Source organism: Tympanuchus pallidicinctus, unplaced genomic scaffold, assembly GCF_026119805.1.
Source record: "Tympanuchus pallidicinctus isolate F22 unplaced genomic scaffold, pur_lepc_1.0 scaffold1, whole genome shotgun sequence".
Taxonomy (NCBI): Eukaryota; Metazoa; Chordata; class Aves; order Galliformes; family Phasianidae; genus Tympanuchus; species Tympanuchus pallidicinctus.
This window is the reverse complement of record NW_026294618.1, coordinates 79,125,622-79,149,920: the sequence shown is the minus strand read 5'-3', so window position 1 is coordinate 79,149,920 and position 24,299 is coordinate 79,125,622. Positions and strand designations below refer to the sequence as shown.

The 24,299-nt window shown below is 52.0% G+C and overlaps 1 protein-coding gene across 8 annotated transcripts; it reads right to left on the bottom strand.

Moving 5' to 3' along the window:
- Positions 1 to 1,695: 1,695 nt before the first annotated feature.
- VEGFA (vascular endothelial growth factor A) lies at positions 1,696 to 23,604 on the bottom strand. Of its 8 annotated transcripts, XM_052673689.1 has the most exons (9): positions 23,463 to 23,602; positions 18,080 to 18,131; positions 12,797 to 12,993; positions 10,984 to 11,060; positions 10,614 to 10,646; positions 10,300 to 10,446; positions 7,894 to 7,965; positions 6,628 to 6,759; positions 1,696 to 4,372 (listed from the first exon to the last, which is right to left on the bottom strand). In XM_052673689.1, exons 1-9 carry the CDS (start codon positions 23,526 to 23,528, stop codon positions 4,351 to 4,353), a joined length of 798 nt encoding a protein of 265 aa, XP_052529649.1. In that variant the 5' UTR covers positions 23,529 to 23,602; the 3' UTR covers positions 1,696 to 4,350. The 8 variants fall into 8 exon arrangements, 7 of the variants coding, with proteins under 7 accessions (XP_052529649.1, XP_052529660.1, XP_052529658.1 ...); XM_052673700.1 differs by lacking the exon at positions 6,628 to 6,759 and having other exon boundaries at positions 23,463 to 23,604; XM_052673698.1 differs by lacking the exon at positions 7,894 to 7,965 and having other exon boundaries at positions 23,463 to 23,603.
- Positions 23,605 to 24,299: the final 695 nt, after the last annotated feature.

Sequence of the window (24,299 nt, the reverse complement as noted above, 5' to 3'; positions counted from 1 at the left end):
AGACTCCCCTCCAACAATGTGCCACAGCCATTCTCTTCACAGTAGGGTGCAGCTCAGCCATATCTGCTCTGGAGGGTACATGTGAAGGGCTGGACTGCTTCCAGATGCCTACTTCAGAGCAGGCTCGGACAACCTCTCGCTGTGCTGCTATCCCATTGCGGCTGCAGTGCATGTATTACATGGTGCAAGGTTACTGCCTGAGCCCTGCAGCAGCCACACACAAGTGTATCCCTTCAGCAGGTGCAGTTGTCCCAGCTGAAAAATGTCACCCCACCAGGCACAGCCGCTGTCTCATGGAGTAAGCTAGCCCTCGGAAGCAGGAGGAGAGAGGACTGCAGGTCTTGTTTTCCTTCACATCCAAGAAGCAGCCAGCTCAGCTCACCATCAGCAGGCAGAACTTGACATTTGTGGCCCACTACGTCTAACAGACTTGGAATCTCTTCTGCTGAGATACAACATCCAGAAAGGTGTCTTCAGCTCAGAACACGGCAGCACCACTGACATGCTGGTTTCAATCTTTTTGATTTGCTGGCATGTAAGCCCTTCCAAGCTCATATAGAGCCAATGCAGGTGTATTGTTTATAGACTAGACTTCCTGTCTTTGTTGCCTTGCACAGCCATCTGTGAAACAGCCAATAGATCCTTGCAAGCCACAAGTCAGTGGTGAATATGCTTGACAAGAAACTCCTTGGGTTCTTCACACAGCAGCATCCACAAATGGGCCTGCTCACCTTCACACCTCTCACCAGTGCGTTCTACAAGATGTTACCGAACGAGATGAAGCAGAACCTCTTCAATTACTTGTCCACTTTCCTCTGTTGTCTGCAGAGTTCAAAACTGCAGATCCGCCTCTTGAGCTGCCCACACTGCACTAAATAAAAACTGGATGCTTTGCCTTGACAAGAGCAGGACTGAGGCAGCCAGGAACTCAGAGGTCTGCGTTAACCCGGTTGAGTCACCTCCATTATCCAGGAAGATCCTGTATGTTCCTTTCCGACATGGCCAGATGACCAACAGCCTGTGACACACTCACCCCATGGCTGATGAGGAAATGACGTTGCTTCCAAGCAGCTTTTCCTCTCAAACACCCCAGAGCACATCACAAATGTCACAACAGTACCTCGCAAAAGGCTGAGTACAGTTAGAGATGAACAGTTCTTCATTCCGTATCATCCAGGATGGTGAGGTCTTGCTGAGCCGTCACTGGGAGCTGGTTACACAGCTCCAGCAGCAAACACCAAGTCCATTACCAGCAAAGGGCAGGCTCAGAGCATTACTTCTCATCTTGGACTGTAAGATCCACCAAGCTCATGGGCACTCGTACTTCTACAGTACCCAGCACGATGGGGATTGACTCCTGGTAAGACTAGAGGCAAGGCTGCGGCCAGCACCACATTCCTTGGTATGAGAGGCTGGAAATGAACCCAGGAGTCCTGCCCCCTCATTCCTGCCCATCAGACCACCCTCTTCTCACTGAGCTGGGAACTTCATGAAAGTATTTTGGCGCCTACCTCCCACTGATTTCAAGGGGCTTTAGGTACCTAGATGCTTTTGGAGGCTCTGGGCCCAAATCCACGAGTCCAACTGGCAGGTTGCTGGTGCCCTGTAGCCTCCAGAGGCAAAGCTGGAGGGTCCGCTATGCAATGGAAGAAAATCAGGGTGCAAGGTAGAAGGAGAAGGCAAAGGAAATCAAAGTCAGAATTAAATTCTTTAATACAAAAAAAAAGTTTGTTTGTCGTCGTCGTCGTCGGTTTTTTAAGATATATCTGTAATTTCTTTGTTTAAAAATAAATATGTACTAAGGAATATCTTGAAAAAACTCACTAGACACAATATGTAGTGTTAATATCTTTTTTCCCCGCAATTATTACAGATAAACAGTAGCACCAATAAATAAAATGATAACAAATATTAAAATTAAAAAGGAGAGAGATTCAAGATGTAGAATTTTCTATTTTTCCTGTCTCTTCTTTTTACATATATAAAAAAATCGTAGCGTCTATTTCATCCGAATCACACATATACATAAACATATATATATATATACAAACACATAGCCAAATATATATATAGTATGTAGATGTATATCTAACCCTTGTCTCAATAGGAATGTGTAGGGGTAGGTGTTAGAGAAATTAATTAAATAACTGCCCATAACATGCTACTGACTCTGCCAACAATTGGGGAGAGATGGGATGGGACAACAGGAAAGTTAAATTTATACACAACCAGTACAAATAAAAAAAAAAAAAAAAAAAAAAGGAAAAAAAAAAGAAAAAAAGAAAAAAAAAAAAGAGGTACGGCTTATAAATAGTTCAAATTAAATATTAACAAAGAATACTGAAAAATCCCTACTCTTTAATTAAATTATCTGTTTAATTTCTAATTTAAAAAGGGATATTAAATAAGTATATAAAACACTTTCTCTTCCCTCCCCCCCATCGGAAGCCTCTGTCTTGCGCACGATGCAGCATGAGTATTATACATTGCAGATGCAAGCACCCACCCGTGTGTTCTCCTGAAAGTCATCACTCAGATGGGGAGTTCCTAGTGGTTAGTAGTCACTTGCTGTGAGTCTGTTTTTAGACTGTCTTGTCTTTTTTGGAAGCTTTCCGTGTTGTACATTATCAGGCGTTGAAAATTCAATTGCAGATGATGTTTGGCAGATTTCTGACACAGACCGAGTACCTTTTTGATTATTATTATTATTATTAATAATTTTAATCACAGAACTAGATTATATATATCCACATAGATGTACAAACACGCTTTCAGGGGTGTGTGTGTGTGTGCGCGTGGGTAAGGTGGGTTCCACATACACCGCAGAGTATATTGCAGATACACACATAGCCAAGATTTTCAGACATGCCTTAGGGATTCCGGCTGCCTTCACGTTTGATTCCCAGGCCAAGAGGTGGAAAAGGAGCCTGGCCTTTACACTACGTTATCAAGAAAACCTTGACGTTCCCAACGGTCATTCATACTGGACGTGCAAACGGAAGGCAGCAAAAATTGCTTTCTTTGTCCCCCCTTCCATCTTGGCATACATATATATTATTTTTTATATATATATATGTATAAAAATAAATATATATATATAAAAAAAGAGAGAAAAACACAAACATACACGCACACAGACACAAATGCACACATTCACCTACACACACACACACCCCTACTGTGTATATACTTTTGATTAATATCCCTTTCCAGAAATGTTCCGTAAGCATCTTGGATGCTCTTGAGTGGCAGCTCTGTGCATGAAGAAAGCAGACAGTGCTGAACAATTGTGTGGCTAGGCACCGGTCCCCATTCTTGCTTCATCACACTGCAGGCCTTGTGTCCTTTTGCAGCCACCAAGGGCGGGAAATCTAGACTCCTGTGATACTTTCTTGAAGGGAAAGTTAGTGCGCATCAGCTGCCCACCATCCTTAAGAGAAGCCAGCACGTCTCTCTGGCAAAGTTTCTATAGCGAATAAAGTCAACGCAAAATGTACACTGACATCCCATGTCCCAGCAAGGCAGGCAGGTTATGAGACGAGTAAGGGCGAATGTTGGGGGAAGAGAGGGGAGGAGGAATCCTTGATCACGCAGACGGCCATTTCCTTGGCCTTTGACCCATCGCACCCTAGGATGCCGCTCTTTGGAACTCCCTGCCCATCCTCTCCGTCACCTCTCCTCCCTGTCCCAGGCAAGGAGAAGGTGGTTTGTGGTACAGCACACTCTACAGAGAAACAGCGGAGGCCGCACAGGTCAGTTAGAGTTAAGAAGTTTACACCCAGCGCTTCTATCAAGTCCAGTCTTAGCTTGTTTCTTATGCCCCAAGTAGCCCGCTTGTGTCCACAGCAGTCGAGTATTATCCAGTGAAGACACCAATAACATTAGCAATGTTAAAAAAAATAATCAGTATATATATATATATATATATATATTATATATATATGTGTGTGTGTGTGTGTGTGGTTAAGATATACATATATGTATATATAGATGTGGTTAAAATATATATACATATATATATATGTATATGCATGTATACACACATATATATGTATGCATGGGAAAACCCATCAAATACACCCCTATAGTCTTCCTGGCTCTGTTATTTAGCAGCATGAAACAAAAAACAAAAAATAAAATAAAACAGTTCAAAACCCAAAGGTGAATTCTGTGCGGCGGGTGCCTTGGGGAATGTTCCTTCCGGAGTCCATCGTCCGTACTGAAAGTGCTGTGCTCTACCGATCCTTCATTTTTAGGGTTCATTTGGATTAGTGTTTTGTTTTGTATTTTTCTGTCCAGGCGAGAAATCAGGCTCCAGAAACAGGGCTGTTCCCCCTTCTTTTCCGCTGCTCACCGTCTCGGTTTTTCACATCTGTCAGAGAGGAGAGGCAAGGAAAGAAAAAGAGAAGAGGTTAATGCTTGTGGCAGGGGAGCAAGTGGGGGAAGGGAGGGGAGGAAGGGAAGTGGCTGATGTTTTTAAGAGCGCATGGTGTTAAGACATGGCATGACGTCACTGGTGGGGTGAAGTGCTGTGTAGTTGGGGCAGAGCAGCAGAGAGTCTCGACCCGTGAATGGGTCGATGAATTCTATTCCCCCAGGCTCACCTAGATGTGGTACAGGGGGAAATTTAGGAGTAGGATCAGAGGTCTCCTCATTCACAAGCTGAGTTGAGTGCCTTGTTTGCACCCTCTCACAACATGCACACATAGATACACGCATACACACAAGAACAAAGCCAAGCAATGCATGCAGAGAGACACACTCCCCCAGCTCCCCACCTAGCCTGTTATTTGGGTTGGAAGCAATACAGACAACAAAGCCTCATGCAGGCAAGAATTCTGCTGAAAAGAAAGTGCGTCTCGTTTCAGGGGCTGCCATGAGCAGAGGTTAGCGCCAGAGGACAGCAGCAGAAGCAGCCTGAAGAAGCAGTGGGAGAAACGAAAAATTGCCCTCCCTTCTAGAACCCAATTCTAACTTCACAAGGAGATGGAGCAGGAGGAACTTCAGCTTAACCAGCTTTTTGTCTGGAAACAGATAACATACCCATTCTTAGGACTCCTTGCTATCTTTCTGGCCAACACACCAGCTCTGGAAACCTCCCTTAGTGCCAGTCATATCACCAAAAGGAGGGACTAGTAAAAGACACAAGTAAATCCCTTCTGCCATCACAACTTATTTGGGGTATTGTTTGTTTTTCTTTGTACTTTGCACTATTTCTCACTCTTCAAACTCTGCAAGGTAATTTCCAGTTACTCTGGGGATAGGATGCAAGACCAGGTGGAAAATAACAAGGTAAGGTCTGGTCTCGCTCTCTGGGGGCTATAATCACTGGCAGGAGGGTAACTCTCTAAGCTGCTGTAGTGTGGCCCCTCCATCAATTATTTTCCCCCTCAGACTGCAGCACCCCAGAAAACTTCTCTGTATGCAGAACAGTTTTAACTGCTCTGGCATTGCTAGATGTCTCCCTGGCTTTGGCACAAAGCACTTGCACATCTATTGGAGGCACACGCTGCCTGAAGCAGCCCTAGTCACCTAGCCAATTCCAGGCACGCAAATGGATGCCTTCTCCATCAGGATGTAGCCAACAAAGGACCATGGATCTCTCTCCTTTATCTTTTATCATCCAGTCACTGCTCCTGCAATATTCTCCTGACAAGAAGAAGCTCCTAGACTTTTGTGAACTCAGTTTGGAGTCACAATCAAGGGCTCATTAGCAACTCCACCTTTATGCCACTCTCTGTAATAGGTAGGATAATCACACACCAGAGATGCACACATAGGTAGAGTGAGCCAAGAGATCCTGCTGAGCTCACCAAAGAGCTCAGGTGAGAACCAGGAATCAATTTCTGCACATCCATGTTACAGACGGGAGCATGACAGGTAATACTCAGGCAATGCACACACACTGTGGATCTCTGAGTAGACAGTAAGCACACAGTGTCTTTCCATCTCCCAGCTCGCATGTCTGAAAAACAGACTTCTGCATGCCTCCACCTACAACAGGCTTATCCTTGCTGTATCCCACACCACAGCCCTGAATGCGGCCCCTCACCCCTCAAACCACAACTCTGGCTAAGACATGAAAAGAAGAACTTGTGAGTGCAGGGAAGAGGACAAGGTCCTCTCCCTGGCTTTTAAGAACAAAAAGGCGAATGAGAGTGTGGCCTGGCCTTTCTCACCCTGCACACAACAGAGCGCCCACAAGCCACACAGAAAGAGCTTGGAAGACAGGGGAGGTGAAATCTTAGCCTGCTAAGAAGGATTTGGCTTTGTACAACAGTAGCCTCAGAACTGCATACAAATAATGTACAGAAGGCTACAGACCCTCCCCATAGCTTCTGCAGCAATACGAACTCGTATTTTGTTCTGGGGGAAAGGAAATCTTAGGTATGAACACCCATCCCCATCCAAGTCCTGACAGCATATCAGAAACGCACAACCGCCCCCTGACACGGAGAATCTCTGTCCTCCTCTCAGTCCTCCCTCTGCCCTCTGGCCCATGTAGGACAGAGAAAAGAAGTGATCACATAGCACTGGTGCCAGAAGTCAGCAGGAAGCAAGCTCCCCCCTCTTTCTTTCTCTCTCTTTCTCTCTGTGTGTTTCTCTTTCATCCTTCAGGACACAAACCTGCAAGTGCGCTCGTTTAACTCAAGCTGCCTCGACTTGCAACGTGAGTCTGTGAATTTGCAGGAACATTTACAGGTCTGGGGATCTTGTACAAACAAGTGCTTTCTCCTCTCTGAGCAAGGCTCACAGTGACTGCAAAAAGGCAAAAGGAAAGATGTCTAAGCTACAGCGCTTCAGCAGAAAGAAAATACACATGCAACACCCTAAACATCAAAGCAATCCCCTTGCCCCCTCCCGCAGCCCCCATGCTGCCCACTGGAGTGTCAAGGGCTGATGGATTTCCAGCAGCACCCCATGAGCCCCAGGACATGGTCAGGACAGCATCCCCTTGCATTAGCGTAAAGAGAAAGAAAACAGGCTCTCTGCACAGTATTCACAAATGCTGCATTGGATCCTTTGGCACACACCACAGGGAGGAAGAAGGGAGAAGCAAGGATGGGAAGGTGAGAAGTCCCAACCAGCTACTGAGGAGTCAATGAGAGGCATTCTCTGAAGTGGGCTGTTGGAGTAGAAAGAAGCCAGAGGCTGAACGAGATAAATACGCAGGGTCTGTCCCTGCTGGAAAGCAACTGGGCTCCAGCATTGTGTGCTTACACCTGCAGTCTGCACTGCCCTCCTTTCCGTGAGCCCCATCTCCACCTTGCCACCTAGGAGCCTGCCCTGAAGGACTGTGAATTTACAATGCAGAATTTTGTGAACCACCGTGAGAGAGAGCGAAAGAGACGGAGACAGGTAGAAAGAGGCAAGGAGAGAGAAGCCACCAAATCCAGCAGAGAGAGAGACAGAGAGCCCCCCTCAAGTTCCCCGGCACCCCCTCTCCAGCTTCCCACCGTCCCACCTCTCCTCTCCGCTTGTGACTCCACCAGACACACACACACACACACGCACACACACGCACACACACACACATGCACGGCAGGCAGCAGCTCGTCTTCCACCAGCTGTCGCAGCGAGGGCACAAGGCGAGTGGAGGACAGCGCGGGACAGAGCTATAACCAAAGGAGTGGCAAAGAGGCGTGGGGCACCTGCCCGCGCTTCTTTGCCCAGGGGAAATGGTCACCGGTGATGATTAGAGAGAGCTGAGCAAGCCAAAGCCACCTTCCCTGAGACACCCTTAGTGCCAGAGCGGTGCCACCGCCAGCATTGCAGGACCTGCAGCCCACCAGTGACTGGGGGGGAGGGTGTGATTCTGAGTGAGCAGCAAGCAGGCGGATTGGTTGGGGAAAGGGAGGGAAGAGAGTCTACAAGCAGAGGACACAAACGTACAAGCTGGGTGGTTTGTACCGGCCTTTCTTGCGCTTTCTCTTTTGACCCTTCCCCTTTCCTCGCTTTGATTTTCTGGAAGAAAAACAAAACAAAAAAAAACAGAGAAAGAGAGAGAGAGCAGGAAAGAGAGAGGGAGAGCAAGAGAGAAAACAGAAGAAAACGCAAGGAAGAAGAGAGAAAAAACACAGCCATGTGCCTTGCTGGGAGGGGAAAGCACATGAGGCAGGATTGGAGGGCAAGTCCTGGAGTGAAGCACAGACCTCCACCTCGCACACACACTCACTGGCCCTCTTGCAGCACCGCCACCAGCCTGCCCGCAGCCAAGCCAGCGCCAGGAACACAGAGTGCAGAGGCCACCTCCACGTGAGGCTCCGGCATCCACGGGCCTCTGAGGGTTACCCGCACCCCTGGAGAGGGGCAGTGGAGAGGGGAAGGGATCAGGAAGCCTGGTGAAAGCATCACACAACTGCAGCGAGCGCAGACAACCAGCTCTGGTGACAAGCTCAGGTTTACGCTGGCTGACATGGAGAAAAAGAGACCACCGTGATCTGATGGTGAGGAAGGGACACCCAGCAGCCCCACTGCAGGGATGGCAATCATCCTGCCACGGGATGGGAGCGATGGGGCCCTGGGCTCAGTACGCTGGGGACAAGGATTGAGGCCTGTTCTGAGCAGTGCTGCTGCATGGGAGCGGGGGACTGCAGCCTGAAAGCTCTGCTCACCCACCCTACCAGTGCCTGTGGCTCAGTGGACTCAGGAAGACCTCTCTTTTTGCTCACGCACCCTCCAGCATCCTCTGTGATGAGCAACAGAGGATGAACAGGAAGGTCTAGCCCAGTCGGGACACACAGGAGATGAAAACTGCAAGCAGCTTTCAGATTTTCCTTTCTTTCCTCCTCCATCCAGCCCTTCCCTTTGCTTTCCACATAGATCTGACAGACAGACAAACGGACGGAGCCAAAGCACTCTCTTAAAGATTCACCTGCTGCTTCTGATTTTTGGGCAGGAGCTGAGACAGGCAAGGGCTGGAACATGCAGGCATGGACACTAATCATGGATCTCTGCAGCCCACTGAGAGCACAGAGAAGGGGAGGCTGGAGCCTGCATTGCTCCTCAAGCTATATCAGCATAGCAACAAAGGACAGGCATGTGAGAAGGCCTTGGGACAAGCACCAGGGTTTGTCAGACTTATGAGCCCCACAGCAGCTCAGCAGCCTCCCTCCTTCCCCACTCTGCCTGGGGGCAGCACATCCTGGGAGGGAGCTGTTGAGGTGGAGCAGGGGGACAGAAAGCAACACCACAGGTGTTTCTTAGGCCTGCTCCAGTCTTCTTGATGGAATGTGTATCAGAGCATCAGCTCACTCCCAGCTGCTGCCCTACATGTCAGGAGGCACAGGGAGGTGGTGAGGAAGAAGAAAATCAATCTGAAGATGGAGATATATAACGGGACTTTCAAATCAGAACAAATCAAAGCATACCGATCTCTCCCATCCCTTCCCTTCCTTCCCCAGGGAGTGCAGAACCAGCAAAGAGCAGGCAAGGTGCTGTTAGAAGAGGAAAGGGAATGCAACGCAGTCTGGGCTGGCTGCTTCACCCACACCCCATCCTCACCAGAGCTCACACAGACCCAACTTGCACACCTTCAAACCACAGAGCCACGCAGATGACCATCCCCAACACGGTCCTGCACAGAGGGGAGCTTTGGCTGCACAGAGCCTGATGCAGCCACGAGCAGCTTTCCAGGGGGAAGAAGAGGGACTGGAAGGCAGCTAGAAATCCACAACCACCAGGAAAGGGGTGAAAGACGTTCTCTCTCACTCTTCCACTTGCTCTCTGTTTCAGCCTCATCTCCCAGTATTTACCCCTTTCCTCTCCAACTCCGCACCTCTATATGGCAGAGTCACTATCCCAGCCATGCGCAGTCCGGCTGACCCTCTTGTCCAGAGAGGTCACTTTTTGTCCATGTTGTTCCACGTTTTGTGATCGTCCCTGCAACTACTGCAGGACGAGAGCTTTTTTTTATCTCCTTTCCACAACCTTTTTACTTTGGGAAGGAAGGAAAGGGAAGGTTGTGCCTTAACCTTCTTCAGGTCACCAGAGCAAATCCATCAGCTCAAGAAAACTCTCTTGAAAGCCTCCACCAGGACCTCCACATCCTTTACATCCTCCCAGGCCCCCACCCAACCAAAACCAGCATCACATCGTGCATGGCATCAGTCCTGCCTCCACCAAGCCTCCACTGCCACCTCTCCCTGTAGCCAGCAGAGCTCCAACCCAAGCTGCTGTGAAAGAAGCGAGCAAGTTCTCACTCAAGCAGCAAGAAAAAAAATTAATAATGAAGAAAGGCAGCGATATGCAGTAACCAGAAACACCCCAGGAGGAGGCAAGGGAGAATGGGGGCTGCACCTTGAATCCATTCTGGTAGGACACACACGACGGGACTTCCCTGACTCAGGGTAAAGCATTAGGAATGACTGCCATGGCTGTGGGTCATGCAAGCTCCAGGTCTGGGGTATGTAGGTAGGACCATCAGATCTGGGTTTCTGTGCCCACCTGGAACGGATTCAGAGTGTTGCCCCATGCACTACCATATGCCATTTCCAAAAACACCTTCTCAAAGTGAGTATCTTCAACCAATCAAGGAAAAGGGCAGGGGGCGGTAGGGAGAAGAAATGCCAACCAACCACCAAAAGAGAAGGGAGAAAAACCTTGTCACTTACTTTTCTTGTTTATTTTTGACATCTTTCTTTGGTCTGTGAGGGAAGAGAGAACAAAGGCATCATTAAAAGGGAGCTTATCACATACACTTCCAGTATTATCTCCAAATCCCACAAGTCCAGGGAAGGACATGTACAGCTGCCCTCCTGCTGCACCTCACCAAGGCCGGAAGACCCCAGGCTGCAGGCTAGTATTGTCCACCTGTCATATCTAGAGATGGAGGTGCCTCATGAGCAAAGCAGCTCTTCTCCAGGCTCTGTCATCCCACTGAAAACCAACTGTGGAGACGACGGTCTCAACACAACGGCAGAAAAATAGAAAGGGCTCAGAATAAGTTAATTGCAAGAGGAACCAGTGCTGCTCCATTCTCACCTGCAGTCACATTTACTGTGCTGTAAGAAGCTCATGTGCGCTATGTGCTGACTCTGATGGGGTTTAATTCTCGCGATCTGGAATGAAAGAAACAGAGAGGGTCACTGCCCATTCACTATTTATATTCATGACTCCAAATCAGTCCACTGCCTAGCAAAAGCATTTTGTACTCCAGGTGCTCCTGGGAAAAGCATGGCAGAGTTTGAGCTAGCTTTGAGGCCCTGTTCTCCCAGTCAGGGAAGGCCTTTGATCACAAGCAAGCGGCAACACCAGTCTCGTGCCAAAGCTCTGTTTGCTCATGCATGCAAGGTGCCAGTACTGGTGGACTGCCTTGGAGACAGGCATGGGAGAGGGCGTAACACCACAGTAAGAGTCTCGCTGAGCAGTCAGCCCTGGTCAATACTAGAAAGACAGTGATGGAGCATCCAGACTGCTCTCAGACAGAGGCAGGCTTCAGCCTAAAGCAAAGTCCCAAAGCAAAAGCTCCATATCCAAGTAATTTTCCCTAAGCCACCACTCATTCCTGGCTGGCATCTCGTTTTCTCTCTGAGACGACACAAAGAATAAATCTGGTGCTCTGTGCTTAAAACACCCCTGCAGAGCCAGACTTTGCCTAGCCCCTAGCTCAATGTGCCTCCGGGGAAGCTGCGTTAGAAACTCTGCATGTACTGTCACAGCCTCTCAACCCAGAACCTGGCTGGACCACTAGCTCTAGCATTAGCCACTGAAATGCCTGTGACCCTTTACAAGCACGTGGGCATGCCAGTTGAAACCTGTAATTCAGCAAGGAAAGGTAAGAAAACCACCCTTAGTTACACTGTGCTAGTAGGCTCTGACCCAAGCAGGAGCTTGCAAGTGGAAAACCAATACAGGGGAACCACAGAAGGACACAGACAGATTCTCTCCTGAAGTTCAAACACAGCTGAGGTCACAAGTGAAAAGCACTGGCTAGTAATCATATAGTCCTGCAAGTCTCTCATCCATTTAAAAAACTGATGGCAACATTTACAGGTCCCATTCAAGAGGGTGAAAGACATGTGGGAGCTACAAGTCAAGTACTTGGTGCGAGCACCATGCTGTATACAAGCTGGGACCCAGGCTGGCAAAGGCAGTGACAAAGCTCTCTAAGCAGAGTCTCTAAGCCTTCCCCATGTGCCCAGACTTCACTATCACAGTCAGTCTGTCTCTTCCAAGAAATGAATTACGCAGCCTCCAAATAAAGGAGGAGTACGCCTAGAGGCAGAAAGGCTTTTCCACTTGACACTGAAGCAGAGTTTTTCTTAGAGACCCTTCCCACCCCTGCTGTGCCAATGTAGCTAATGACCCAAATCCTCTGCTCTGTTGGTAAAGGCTGACCTCGCATGCCCTCCGGGAGGGAGTACTGGCAGGCTTTCCCCTTTCTGCACTACACTGCTGCCTTGAAAGCAACAGCTGCGTGGACCAAATGCAGAGTTAAGGTAGAGCAAGGGCCTGGGGAGCATCTTTTTTAGGGCCTCAGAGCTACAGCATCAGCAATGGGCCTTTGCGTTCTCTAAGGTAAGTGCCTCCTTTGCATAGTCCTAGCTTCTGTATTTGAGCACCAATGAGCATCAGAGCCACTGAAAAACAGACTCTCTTTTTAGCTTTGCATATAGACAGGCAGCTCACTTTTCACCCTTGTGCAGTGTAATGCTGGATGCGAGGATCAGCAAAGAGGTAAGCCCTCTTGATCTGACAGTTTACAGTTCCCTAGGGTAGGCTGCTCTTTGAGTGGCTGTGATGGGTGACTTGCTTACTCCACCCAAGCATGCCAGCTTGCAGGTTGGGCCCTCACCTCCATCGTGACGTTGTACACATCCACAGGGACACATTCTAGGCCCTCATCGCCGCAGCAACCCGCACATCTCATCAGAGGCACACAGGATGGCCTGAATATGTACTCCACCTCATCAGGGTACTCCTGGAAAATGTCCACCAGGGTCTCAATTGTCCTGCAGAAGCTGCGCTCGTAGACTTCCAGGAATTTGATAACTACAGGGAGGAATGGAGGGAATAAGTTAATGCAAACTCAGCTCAAGAATGTCTAGTTCTTTACCCCTTAAAAGCCAGACAGTTGTAACACATCTACTCTATACTCTTCACTAACAGCCTAAGTCCTTTCTTTGTCTCTGCCCTACACACACACACACACACACACACACACACCCTCCCACCCACACCCCAAACGAAGTGGGGAAGAGGAGACAGCCTCTCCCTGACACTGCTTTAGGGCACAGACATGATGGACCAGAGAGCTTTAATGATTGGATTGGCTCTCCCTGACACCATGCATCCAAGGTGCCTCCTCCCCTGCCATCCTCGATACATTCAGATATGCTGCCACCAAACATATCAGCTCAGCCGAAAAGCAGCAGAGGCTGCTGCATATGATCTGCGCTCTGGATTAAGAACCCTCACTGATTCATCTTTTACCCCCTTTCAAAACAGCCAGTTGATGCCCCAGCGGGTTTTAGAAGGCAGGGGTTTGTAAGCCAGAGGAAGAAGCATCCCTCTCACAGATCCTGGCACAGAGACCCTCCTGAGAATGAAGAGATGGTTCTGAACAATGCATCTATGTGGCTTCTTTCTTCCCAACAGACACCTCTTTTGCCCATGCATAACATCCACCTCAAGAGGCCACCTTCAGAATCACCTGCCGCAGGCAGGCAGGTCACAGCCCCCGTGTCTCTACATCAACCGCTTTCTCAAAACAAGGAACTGAACCACCCACTGGGAGACTCAAAGCAAGACCACAGCACCCCCAGGATTAACTAGACCACATACTTGGCTACCGAACCACAGTAAGGCCACGTGGGAGGGGAAACGGGGTGGATCTGCCATTATCCCCTGCCTTTCCTCTGAATGGAGCAAACACTGACTGCTTGCGATCTGCACCGATTTCACAAGCGTTTCTCAATGTTTCCCAGTCTCTTGCCAAAGCTTCGTCTTGCTGCTTGGTCAAGGGTTGGAGAGATTTAAAGAGATGAGAGATAGGAGAGATAAGCACACACGCACAAAACCCAGCTGCTAGCACACTCCTGCAAACAGCGGGTACCTGGAGCCCCCCAGGCCTCCTAGCTCTAGCAGCATGCAGGCAAAGGAACATGGCTCAAACGGTGCAGAGGAGAAGAGTACGCACAAAGAGGGAGTACCTGCCCCACGGTGTTACGCACTATAATGATCCACCTGTACAGCATACAGAGTCCTACAGCACCAGCATTGATAACTGAGTGATAAGCGCAAGTGCTTGCATCATGGAAAAAAAATGGTCTCCGGTAAGCATTTCTAAAGCGCCCTAAACTGGCATAAAGGTTACTTTGCCACACACACACACACACACAAAAAAAAAAGCAAAAGCTGTAGGGCTTGGAGCTCAGAGCCCACAGTTAATTGTTGAAAGTTAATTCGAGGTCATGCAGAGCTGACAGTGCCACAGTGCTGAGAGCGGGTACAAGAAGGGAGGAGCTCCCATCCAGAGAGTCTGAAGTGTCAGCGAGCGTGAGCTACTATTAAAAGAGAAAGTGGCTTATGAAAAGAAAATGTAGCCTGGCAGGCACATATTGCTTGCTGGTATTCCTAGCCTAAAAGACAGCATGCTTCTGTTCCCTGTCCTTCCCTCCCTCTTCCTTCTTCCCCTGACTGCAGTGTGCCTCTTGTCCGTCCATCCTCCTTCCATCGAGTCCACGCTACCTCCTTCCTGCTCCCCTTCAAAGTGACCCTACTCACTGCCTATGTTCCAGCAAGTTGAACAATTTAATATGTGGGAAATTCTGCAGGCACAATGACAGCTACTGAACTGCACTGCTGATTATTCACACTGTGCCAGCAGAAAGGATCTGGGAACCCTGGCAATAAAGGCACAGCTCTGGATAGAAATGCTTGTGGACTGACTGCATGGGGAAGGAGGAGAGCAAGGAGGGAGGGGAAGCAAAGGTTACCTGTGCAGATCAAAGGCTGCTCACTGAATTTGGCTGAGATATAAAGAGGCAGAAACCAAAACCAAGAATAAAACTAAAGTGAAACTGATTCAGGTCTGCTATGCTCTCTGAATGTTTACACTGCGCAAGCAGCTGGATTATACCATTGAAACTGCACTATAGATTGGCCACAGAAAAAAAAACAACACATCTGAATTTTTCTGCAGAGTTTTTTAGTTTCTTGGCTGCACCCTGCTAGCTGTACTTGAGATCTGGGAGATCGAACAGGACCAATTGCCTCCCATGAACAATGCAGCGTTTTCGCTTTTACATTAATGCACACTGATCTTCCAAAGCTGCAATCAGCCTCTGGATAGGAAGCGGGGACTCCTTCTCCAGCTGCCTGTCAGATCTCCTGCCGCCAAAGGTGCACTGCCCTGATCCTGCTGCACACAGAGCATTCACACGGAGACTGCAACGCTTCACAGTCCATTTGCACAGCTACAGCAGAGCACATGACTGAGGTACAGTCATCCCTCAAAGCCCTGCCCCTGCTACGCTTACTCCTATGCACCGGGAGTCATATTCCACACTTTGCCGGGCTGATTCAGTCCATGCCTCCTTTCCATTGGTCGTGTTGGGGACGGAAGGACGTCTGTTTTTGATGGGAAGAAATGGGAAGGTCACTGAAGGACTAATGCCATTTGTCCTGCTCCCCTCCTGCAATTTGGGCCTCAGCCCATGTTAAAAGTTAATCCCGCATTTAACACACACCCCTACCCTGTAACACTCCTCCAGATTTGAGTCAGAGGTTCTTCTTTGTGAATGGAGAGAGAAGAAAGGTTAAAACCCAGCCAGGGTCCACATTAACTCTTCAGGGCAGACACAGCCATGGCAGGTGGGATTGAGTCCAAATTTGGAGCAGACGAGTGGGAACAAGCGAGACTAGAAAAGGAGCAGCTCTATGATCATTTTGCCTTCTTTTCCCTCAATGGCTCTGCAGCAATATAGACACACTGTTCTTTTAAAAATAAGAGTGCAGCCACAAGTGCTGGTGGTTTCCTTTATTTATACCAGAAAATCTTTGCTCGTGGAACAAACAAAGAGTGTTTGTCTGACTCCTCTACAACTTCCTGTGCCACAAAACATGTGGAAAGCTCTCTGGAGCACAAAAGGGTAGGGGGTGAAGCTAAAATTACACGCTCCAATCAGAGCAAGTTCATCCCAAACAAAAATCTGTTGCTGCTTGCAAGCACAAAATGGCCAAAGACACAAAATCACCTTTCCTGCCGACCCCAAAGGCTCCAGGAACACCGGTGGAAAAAGGCACCGTGGGACTGTGCAACATAGGCACATCGACGGCTCCTCTTCAGAGAGGATAAACTGAGGTACTGAGAGCAGACCTCCAAGGTCATCCAGCAGGACGGGAGCAGAGCCAAGAAGGTAATGCCAAGAGTCCTAACTTCTTGCTCACTGATGTATTTGCAACGCAGGGTCAGGAATAGCACCAAGGCAATAGCACTGAAGTCTCACTGCTCACACTGCTAGATCAGCTTCTCCCCTGCTCCCATCCGCCTTCCTGTGCCAGGGAGTGACACTCCACTCAACTCATCCCCTCCCCAGGAAGGTAACTGGTCACAACAAATGGCCAGATGAGGATACTGCCTCTTTTCTACCAACAGCAGAGTGACTGGTTACCAAAATAAGCCTCACAGCAGGCTCCATCTTGATCCCTCTGAAGTCACTGAACCTTCTTCTGTTGACTTCAGCAGGAGCAAGGGTCAAGCACAACACACGGCAGCCCGCCAGCAAATCAGAAATTTCGGCCATGCAAAATGGACACCTATCCCAAACAGGCTGCCACAAACCTCTAACAACACACTCACAGTCTGTCACACTAATAAAGTTACAGAAATTGAAATCGAGTGCAACAAAAAAAAAAAAAAAAAGCCAATCTGGACCCACACTGCTAGAGCCCTCTGCTGACCTTTGACTGGAATAACGCTGGAGGTCACAGCCCATGGGGGGACCCTTCACCACAGCCACACCAGTGAGGGCTCTGCTCAGCCACGGAGGCAGCAAGGAAAGTGCAGTCAGGATGGCCTTAGAGCAGCTGATGATCACCCAAGCCTGAAGGCTCTGATGTCCACAGTCAGATTGTAATTGGGAATACGCATTCTCCAAAACACCTAAGCTTATGTTTCCTTCTTGTGGAGACACGGCAGTTATTTTACTGATCACATCCCTACGTGACAGGGCCCTGCTGACACCCACCTTACCATTCTACTCCTAAGAACTGGACTGCCCGCTACCCTCTGCTGGCCTAAAGGCTGTGGAAGCCAACTGGCTGCAACACGTGGGGCAAGGGACATGCAGGGGGCATCTCCCACTGACCCAGAAGCTGCCCACTCTTCTGGCCCACACACACATCTATCCACAGGCACAAACCAGCACTGCAGAGGGCTTATTTTGGCCTTGAGGCAGCCAGAGTGGCACAAAAGCAGCACGCTTCCCCAGCAGGCCATATTCTTGCCTCTGCTGTGCTGCTATAAAGCAGAACCTTTGGGATCAGAGCCCTCTGTGCCTCACACCAGAGTAAAAAGGTGTTATTTCTCAAGCCCGACTCTACACACAGCAATAGCCCGAGCGGGGGCAGGTGGCCCTGTCGGGAGGTCCAGACCCACAGCCTGGTGCTGGGTGCTGCTGGGGCCTTTGTTCAGGATCAGCCCTGGCCGGCCGGGCACCCCCAGCGCCTGCGGGGAAGAGGCAGGCAGCGAAGATGACAAATCCCTTCCTACGGAACTGTGGCGAATTCCTAGGAGGCTGTTCGCAGCTACTCAGCTCTTTGTGTGCGTATATAAATATATATATATATATATATATAAATGAGTGCGCGTGTGTGCCCGAGCGCACGCACGCACTTCTCGCAGTTATGGGAGGCGTGAGGAGGGCTGGGCCGGCCCCGCCGCCCGCCCCGGCTCCAAGGCTGCCCAGCCGCTGCCCCGCGGCCTCCTCGCGCCCAGCACCGCGCGGGGTTTAATGGCGGCGCCCCCGCCCCGCGCCCCGCGCCCGCCGCCGCTCCCCGGGAGATGGCGGTGTTGGCCGCCCGGGCCTCCTTCCCCCGAGCCCCCCGCCCCCGAGGGAAGCCGCCCCGCGCTTACCTTCATTGGGCTTCCGCTCCCCATCCCCCAGGGCCGGAGCAGCCTTCGACAACTGCGAAGAGAACAGAGAATCGGTCACGACGCGGAGCCGTCACGCCGGGCCGCGGGGAAGGGAGGGTGGGGTTGGGGTCCCGGGCCCGCCGCCACCGGGCAGCCCCGGAGCGAGGCCGTCCCCGGCGGCGGCACAGAGAGACCTTTTGTTCTCCCCGCGGGAGCCGAAAGGAACGAGCGCACCGCAGGGCTGCTGCGGGGCCTGGGCCAGCGGCCGCCCTGCCCGTCTCCTCTACGGCCTCCTCTATGGCCTCCCCGCCACAGAGCCGAACGGGCAGCCGGGAGGGTCGGGGGGGGGGGGGGGCGGAAGGGCTGTCGGGCGCCGAAGGGTGCTGCGCCCCTCTCAATGTCACCCACCGCTGTTGGTGGCCACAGAGCTGTCGCTGCCTGGCCCGTGTCAGGCGATGAGCTGCGAGGGCACCGCGTGCTGTGACACCCCACAGCGTCCCTCCTCTCCCCTGTGATAGATACAGGCTGGTGTGACACTTGGCACCGTCACCTAACGGGCCCAGCCTCAGCACTGAACGAGTCCCGAGCTCTGCACTCGCTGCCCTGTTGGGACAAGGGGCATTTCCTCAGCGGGATCGGCAGTAGGCAACCCACCCCCAGACTGAGTTGGAGCAGGGTTGCATCACTTTGCTAAGGAAGTGGTTTTTTTAATTCCAGGTGTAACAAAAACTCCACTCTTCCTGCTCCACGCCAGGGTTGGAGCTCTGACGTAACTTTCCAGCCAAGTCAGGTTTCCCCCTGCTGTTCTGTTCTGTACCAAAACCAAAACGCTCAGGTTTCTTCACTTCTGCAAAGTATGTTGCCACCTGCGTGACGCCATCCACCCCAGAACCTGCTGCATTTCAGCAAGCAGGCACACACAAAATACTGCTTCATCAGCAATCTGCTGTATTTAAGCCTACAAAAAGGTCTTCTGATCTCACAGCTGGAGACAGGGCTGAACGGACCAGGCAAAGTCCACCTCGGGCTCACAACGGGAATTTGCCATCTACAGCCTTCTCAGCAGCCCTGTCCACAGCCTGGAGTGTCAGCTTTGAAGAGGAGGAGGAAAGCGAGCCGGCAGAGCCCCTCTCTCAGCCATTCCTTTGTGTCTGTGCACAGTTCCCTTTGTTTAAGGTCCCCCTGACCAAACTCCTCGCTTCTCCTTTCTGTTAACATCCCTCTGTACCTGAGCGTAGCACGCTGGTCCAGGCCTGAGCCACTCCATTGTTATATCCCTGCGAGGAGAGCTTGTGTGCCTAACCTCAGTGCTGTGATAACAGTTTAAAAAGCAGGTTCCTAGGAACAATTTCATCCCTGAAGTGTGAAGGTCACTGCAACAGCGCAAACAAAATGGAGGCAGCAGAGGCTGCAGCGGCCTTCCAGAGCGGCTCAGCGCCTGAAGATCTATGGGTCAGAAGGAAAACCGCTTCAAGGGCAGAAAAGCCTCAATTCACATCATAGCACAGGAAAGCAATCACGAGCCAGGTCAGCCTATCCAAGTCACAATGCCCCCAAGACCTTTTGCTGAGGGATTTCTGGTTCACACACCAGGTGACCGTGATGGACTGAGCAGAATTAGCTCTGAGACACCTTGAGGGTCATGCTGTCCCTTCTTGGTGTGAGGCTGCTCAGCCTGCTGCCAAGCCCCCTGCCTCCCTGCATGCACACACACACGTGGTGCATGGCGGTTGGGAAGCAGACAGAAGCCACACACTTTCACTGCTGATCTGCACGTGGCTAGCACCTCTCCCTGCCCAGGGTGTACCAGTGCAGGAGCCAGCCCTCTCCCAGCCATCACCTACACCTGGGTCACAGTTCCACCCACAGATGTGAAATGAGATGGATATGGAGCCTGCCAGGAGCGGAGCAACAAGGCTGCTGTGCTCCCTTGGCAGAGCTCAAAGGGGACCTTCTCCGCAGATACACAGAACTATCACTAACATACAGTTAGCTCACCAGGGCAAGAAACTTCTCTGTCCTTTGGGCACTGCCTTTCACTAACGCACGCAAAGCCTATCTAACAGCAGATGAGGCAGGGGATTCTGCCTCACTCTAAACCAGGCTGCTGCATATCACAAAGGGCAATGGGAAACCAAAGCATTCCAAGGGACAAACGGGCCTAGAGTGCCCTTTGGTGGGAGCCTGAAGGTCACGCTCTCCTCTGCTGTCTTTTGGAATTACCCAACAGCTCTGTAACACGATTTCTTTCCAATAGATTTTCAGCATGTCACAGAGGTGTGGAAGCAAGCCCTGGGCTCAAGAGCGGGAAGCTCCTTTTTGTGCCCTTTGCAGGTCACAGCAAATACTTGTCCTAAAGCGGGTCAAAACCCTCCTGAAGAAATAATCGTATTTCACACCTCTGTACCTGCACCTTCCCGTTCTCCCTTTCCTCCCAGTTCCAGTATGGAGCAAGTTATTCTCTAAAGGGAGAGAAAAGGTTAATGACGCTGTTCCTCCCCAGCCATCGCCCCCCTCGCCAACACCACCAGCACTCTTTCTCTCCCTTCCCCTCCCCCTAATCTGTGCAGCCTCATTAAAAGAGCTTTGTAACTGTTTAGGACTGGAACAAACAATCCATCCACTCTAAGAGGGACTCTGGGACAGGAGTTAATGCACTTTTCGTCTTAGGCGCTAGAAATTCTTCTCAGCGGTTTCTACTTAAGCAGGGAGCTCTCGCTGCTCTCCCTCTCCATTGTGCACACAGCCAGAGGTCGGTAATCCCACAAACGGCCAGCGCAGTGCGGGCACCCTGATACGGAGCAGGACGGACGAGGGATCCCACTTGGGTTGCTCAGGCATCTGTGAGCCCCTCTGTGGTGTCAGCACGGGCTCCCCCGCTCCCACATGAGCCCTCCTCCTTCCCCATAGGAGTGCTATGGGGAAGGTGACCGCTGTGCACGGGCAGCTGAGGGGCTGCGGAGCTCCTGGCGCGGCCTGGTGCGGAAGCAGGCTGAAGGCAGCACGGCGGGTGGGTGTGTGATCATTAGCAGTCTGGTCACAGGCGCGCTCTCCCTCCCTGTGTGTCTGAGCGCTGCCTGTTCCCTGTGGCAATACAGCTGGTAGGGCCAGGTCCTTCCACATCTCAGGGAAGGGATAGGTTCCCAGAGCCCCATCGGCAGGGACCTGCCATCACTACAGCTGGACAAAGCCGATGGGGAAGGAGCCGCTGTCCCCCGTATCTCTAGGAAACGGGGACACCACCGCAGCCTCCTGGAGCCCACGGGAGCTCAGTACTGGCGAGCATCTGGGAGGGTGGCACTGCAAAACCGCCTCTTCCTCCCTCTCCCGCACAGAAGGGCTGTGGCCACACGTGGAGGCAGACACCTGTGGCATCGGCACCACCCAGCCCACACCGTGACACACTTCCCACCATCCCGGGAGCGAGCGTGCCAACCCCTCGGTGAGGAGCCATCTCTTAGGCAGAGCAGCACTGATCTTCCCGTGTCCCTCCTCCTTCACCCTTGGGAAAGCCGCCGGACACGCGCCTGACCCTGCCTTCCTGCCCAGCCTCTCCACGGCTCTTCTTTAGTCCTTCCCAATGCGCCTGACTAGCTAGATAGGTTTTACTCCATATGACAGCCTGATTAACAGCACCGGTAAATACTATTACCAGAGCACAAAATGAAGAGTGGCACTTTCTGCCGTGCCCAGAGCCACCATCAGGGTGCCTACGTGAGACCCACTGGCATTCCCAACATCCCGACCATCACCGTGGCGCCCGAGAGGCCCACAGACAAATAAGGACAGAACCGAAGGACAGACCTTACCGTTCATCCGTCCAAGCACTCGCACGGCCCGCATCATCCCACTATCTGCGCATCTCACAGTCTCACGCGGATTTACCCTACAACACCTCCCACCGCTCCACATTTCCCACGCCACACCATAATTTTTCCCCTTTCTTTTCACATCACACCATCCTTCAACCCAGGAGAACAGGCTTTTGCATGGCCCCTGCAGACAGACAGACCCAGACCCTACCTGATCTGCAGCTTCGTCTCCGGGGAAGAGGAAGGGGAGGGGAGAAGGCGCAAGGGGAGGGTTGAAGGGTTTTATCACCGGACACGGACTTGTCTAACCCACAGCCAGGGAAGAGATGCTACTCTCTAAGATTATGGAGGAGGCAGCGGGCAGAGAAGCCCCATCTTAGCTGATGATGGAAAAACTCTTGGAGGGTGGAAAGAATTGTCCCATGAGGCAGACGTGGCCGCCAGGCTGCACGGCGCAGCTCTGTGACACGCTCAGATGGGAGCTGAGCCTTGGTTCCCATCCAGCACTGCCCAACGTGCGGCTGTCACCGGGGAAAGTGGAGATATAACAGGCGAGAAACAAAGCGTGCGGAGCCTGCCTCCAGTTCCAGCTGAAATGGCTCCTAATTGGGGAGTTACCTTCCAGCATCCATGCTGAACAAACAATGTGAATAACTGAGCAGCTTGCAGGCGACCTTTATTTTCATGTCTGTGGGAGATGATGTGGCCCATATTCCCTGCAAGAGCAGAGGAGCAGTGCGGGGAGCATTGGCCTCTTACAGCCTTAAACATAATCCATGCCTACCCAGCGCACAGCCACTTTCACGTGGGCACTCTGTCTAAACCCCTTAATATCTCTTGGCAACACAGCCCTCCGGACTCCAGAAACAGATAGATTTATAGGGCAGGTTTGCACACAGCTCTGCCTTTTAGAAACAAAACAGAGAAAGAAAAAGGAGGAAGAGTTGGTCTCTAATCGCTCAGGAATGACAACGAGGCAAAAGTAAAAGTGACCAACGAGGAAGAGAAGGGAAAAACGCGGGGTTTTGTAATCACGGTGCCAGAGATATGTATTTTGGAAAAAAAAAAAAATCAATCTGGAAAAAAATCAGGATCCATTTTGTCCTCTTTGATCTTTATTTGTTTTTCCAGCGAGGTATTTTGAACTCCGCTCGGCGGCACGAACCCGAGCCGGGACCCAAGGCAAATACGGCCGAACACCCTTTTGCAATGTCAGGAGACCGGGGGACGGGAGGCGAGGCTGATGCAAGAAGGCAGCGCGCTGCCTCCCTGCCCCGCGCCCGGCCCCGCGGCCCCACGGCCACTCCGCGGGGAGCCCCGCGCCGGGGGCGTGCATTGCGCGCACACGTGCGCGGGCACTCCGCGCGCGGCTCCCGGCCGCTCGCCCCCCGCCGCAGCCCCGCACACGCACCCGCACACGTGTGTGCGCGCCGCCGGCGCCCGCCCGGCCCCGCTGCCAGGGCGGTGGGCAGGTGGGAGGCAAAGGGAAGGCGGGGGGAGAGAGAGAAGGGACGAAGGGGAAAAGTCCCTCCCGCACAAAGCCCCGTCCCGCCGCCGGCCCCGCCGCTTACCTCCGCGCTCTGCAGATAGAGCAGCGCCGCCAGCCCCCAGTGGATCCAAGTGAGCAGAAAGTTCATGGTTGCCGGCGCACGCCGCGGAGCGGGGCCCGCCGCACTCCGCCTCGCCGCCGCGCCGCCGCTGCCGCCCCGCTGCCGCGCTCTCGCCCGCGCCTCCTCCGCTCCCGCCGCCTCCCGGGCGCTGCGAGGGGCTCCGGGGGAAGGAGGTCTCCTCTTCGGGGTCTCCGCTTTCACCCCTCCATACGGCCGGCTCTCCGCCGGCCCCCGCTGCCGCTCTCGGTGGGCGCTCCGCAGGGCCGAGCGCAGGCTCCGCGGCCGCCCCGCCGCCGCCCGGCCCCCGCCGCCGGGCAATCCGAGCTCCACAGCGGCGCCCGTGCGCGGCCGCTCTCCCGGCGCCGGGGCAGGCAGGCACCCGCGCCGCGCTCGCTCTCGGCTTCGCGCACTCGCCACGAAGTTTGCGCGGAAAGTTTCAATGCATCTCTTTCGCTGCGCCCCCTCTTCGCGGCGAGCCGGGGTCGCCTCCCCCGGGGGAAGGAAGGGGCTGAGCCCGAGCCCGCTCCGCACGTCGGGGTGGCGGTGGCGGAGGGGGCGAGCGGACCGCCTGCCTCCTGCCCTCTCTGCCTCTCTCTCTGCGTCCACCGCTTTGAAAATCGGAATAGTAACAGGAAAAAAAAAAAATCCAAACTGGCTAGAGAGGGAGGGAACGGGGCGGGGGGAGGCTCTGCAGGAAAGGGAGGGAAAAAAAAAAATCCCAGCGGATCAAAGTATAGGTGGGGAAAAAATAAATTAAACGAGAGGATAAAGCACGGCGGCAAGCCAACAGCAGGTCCC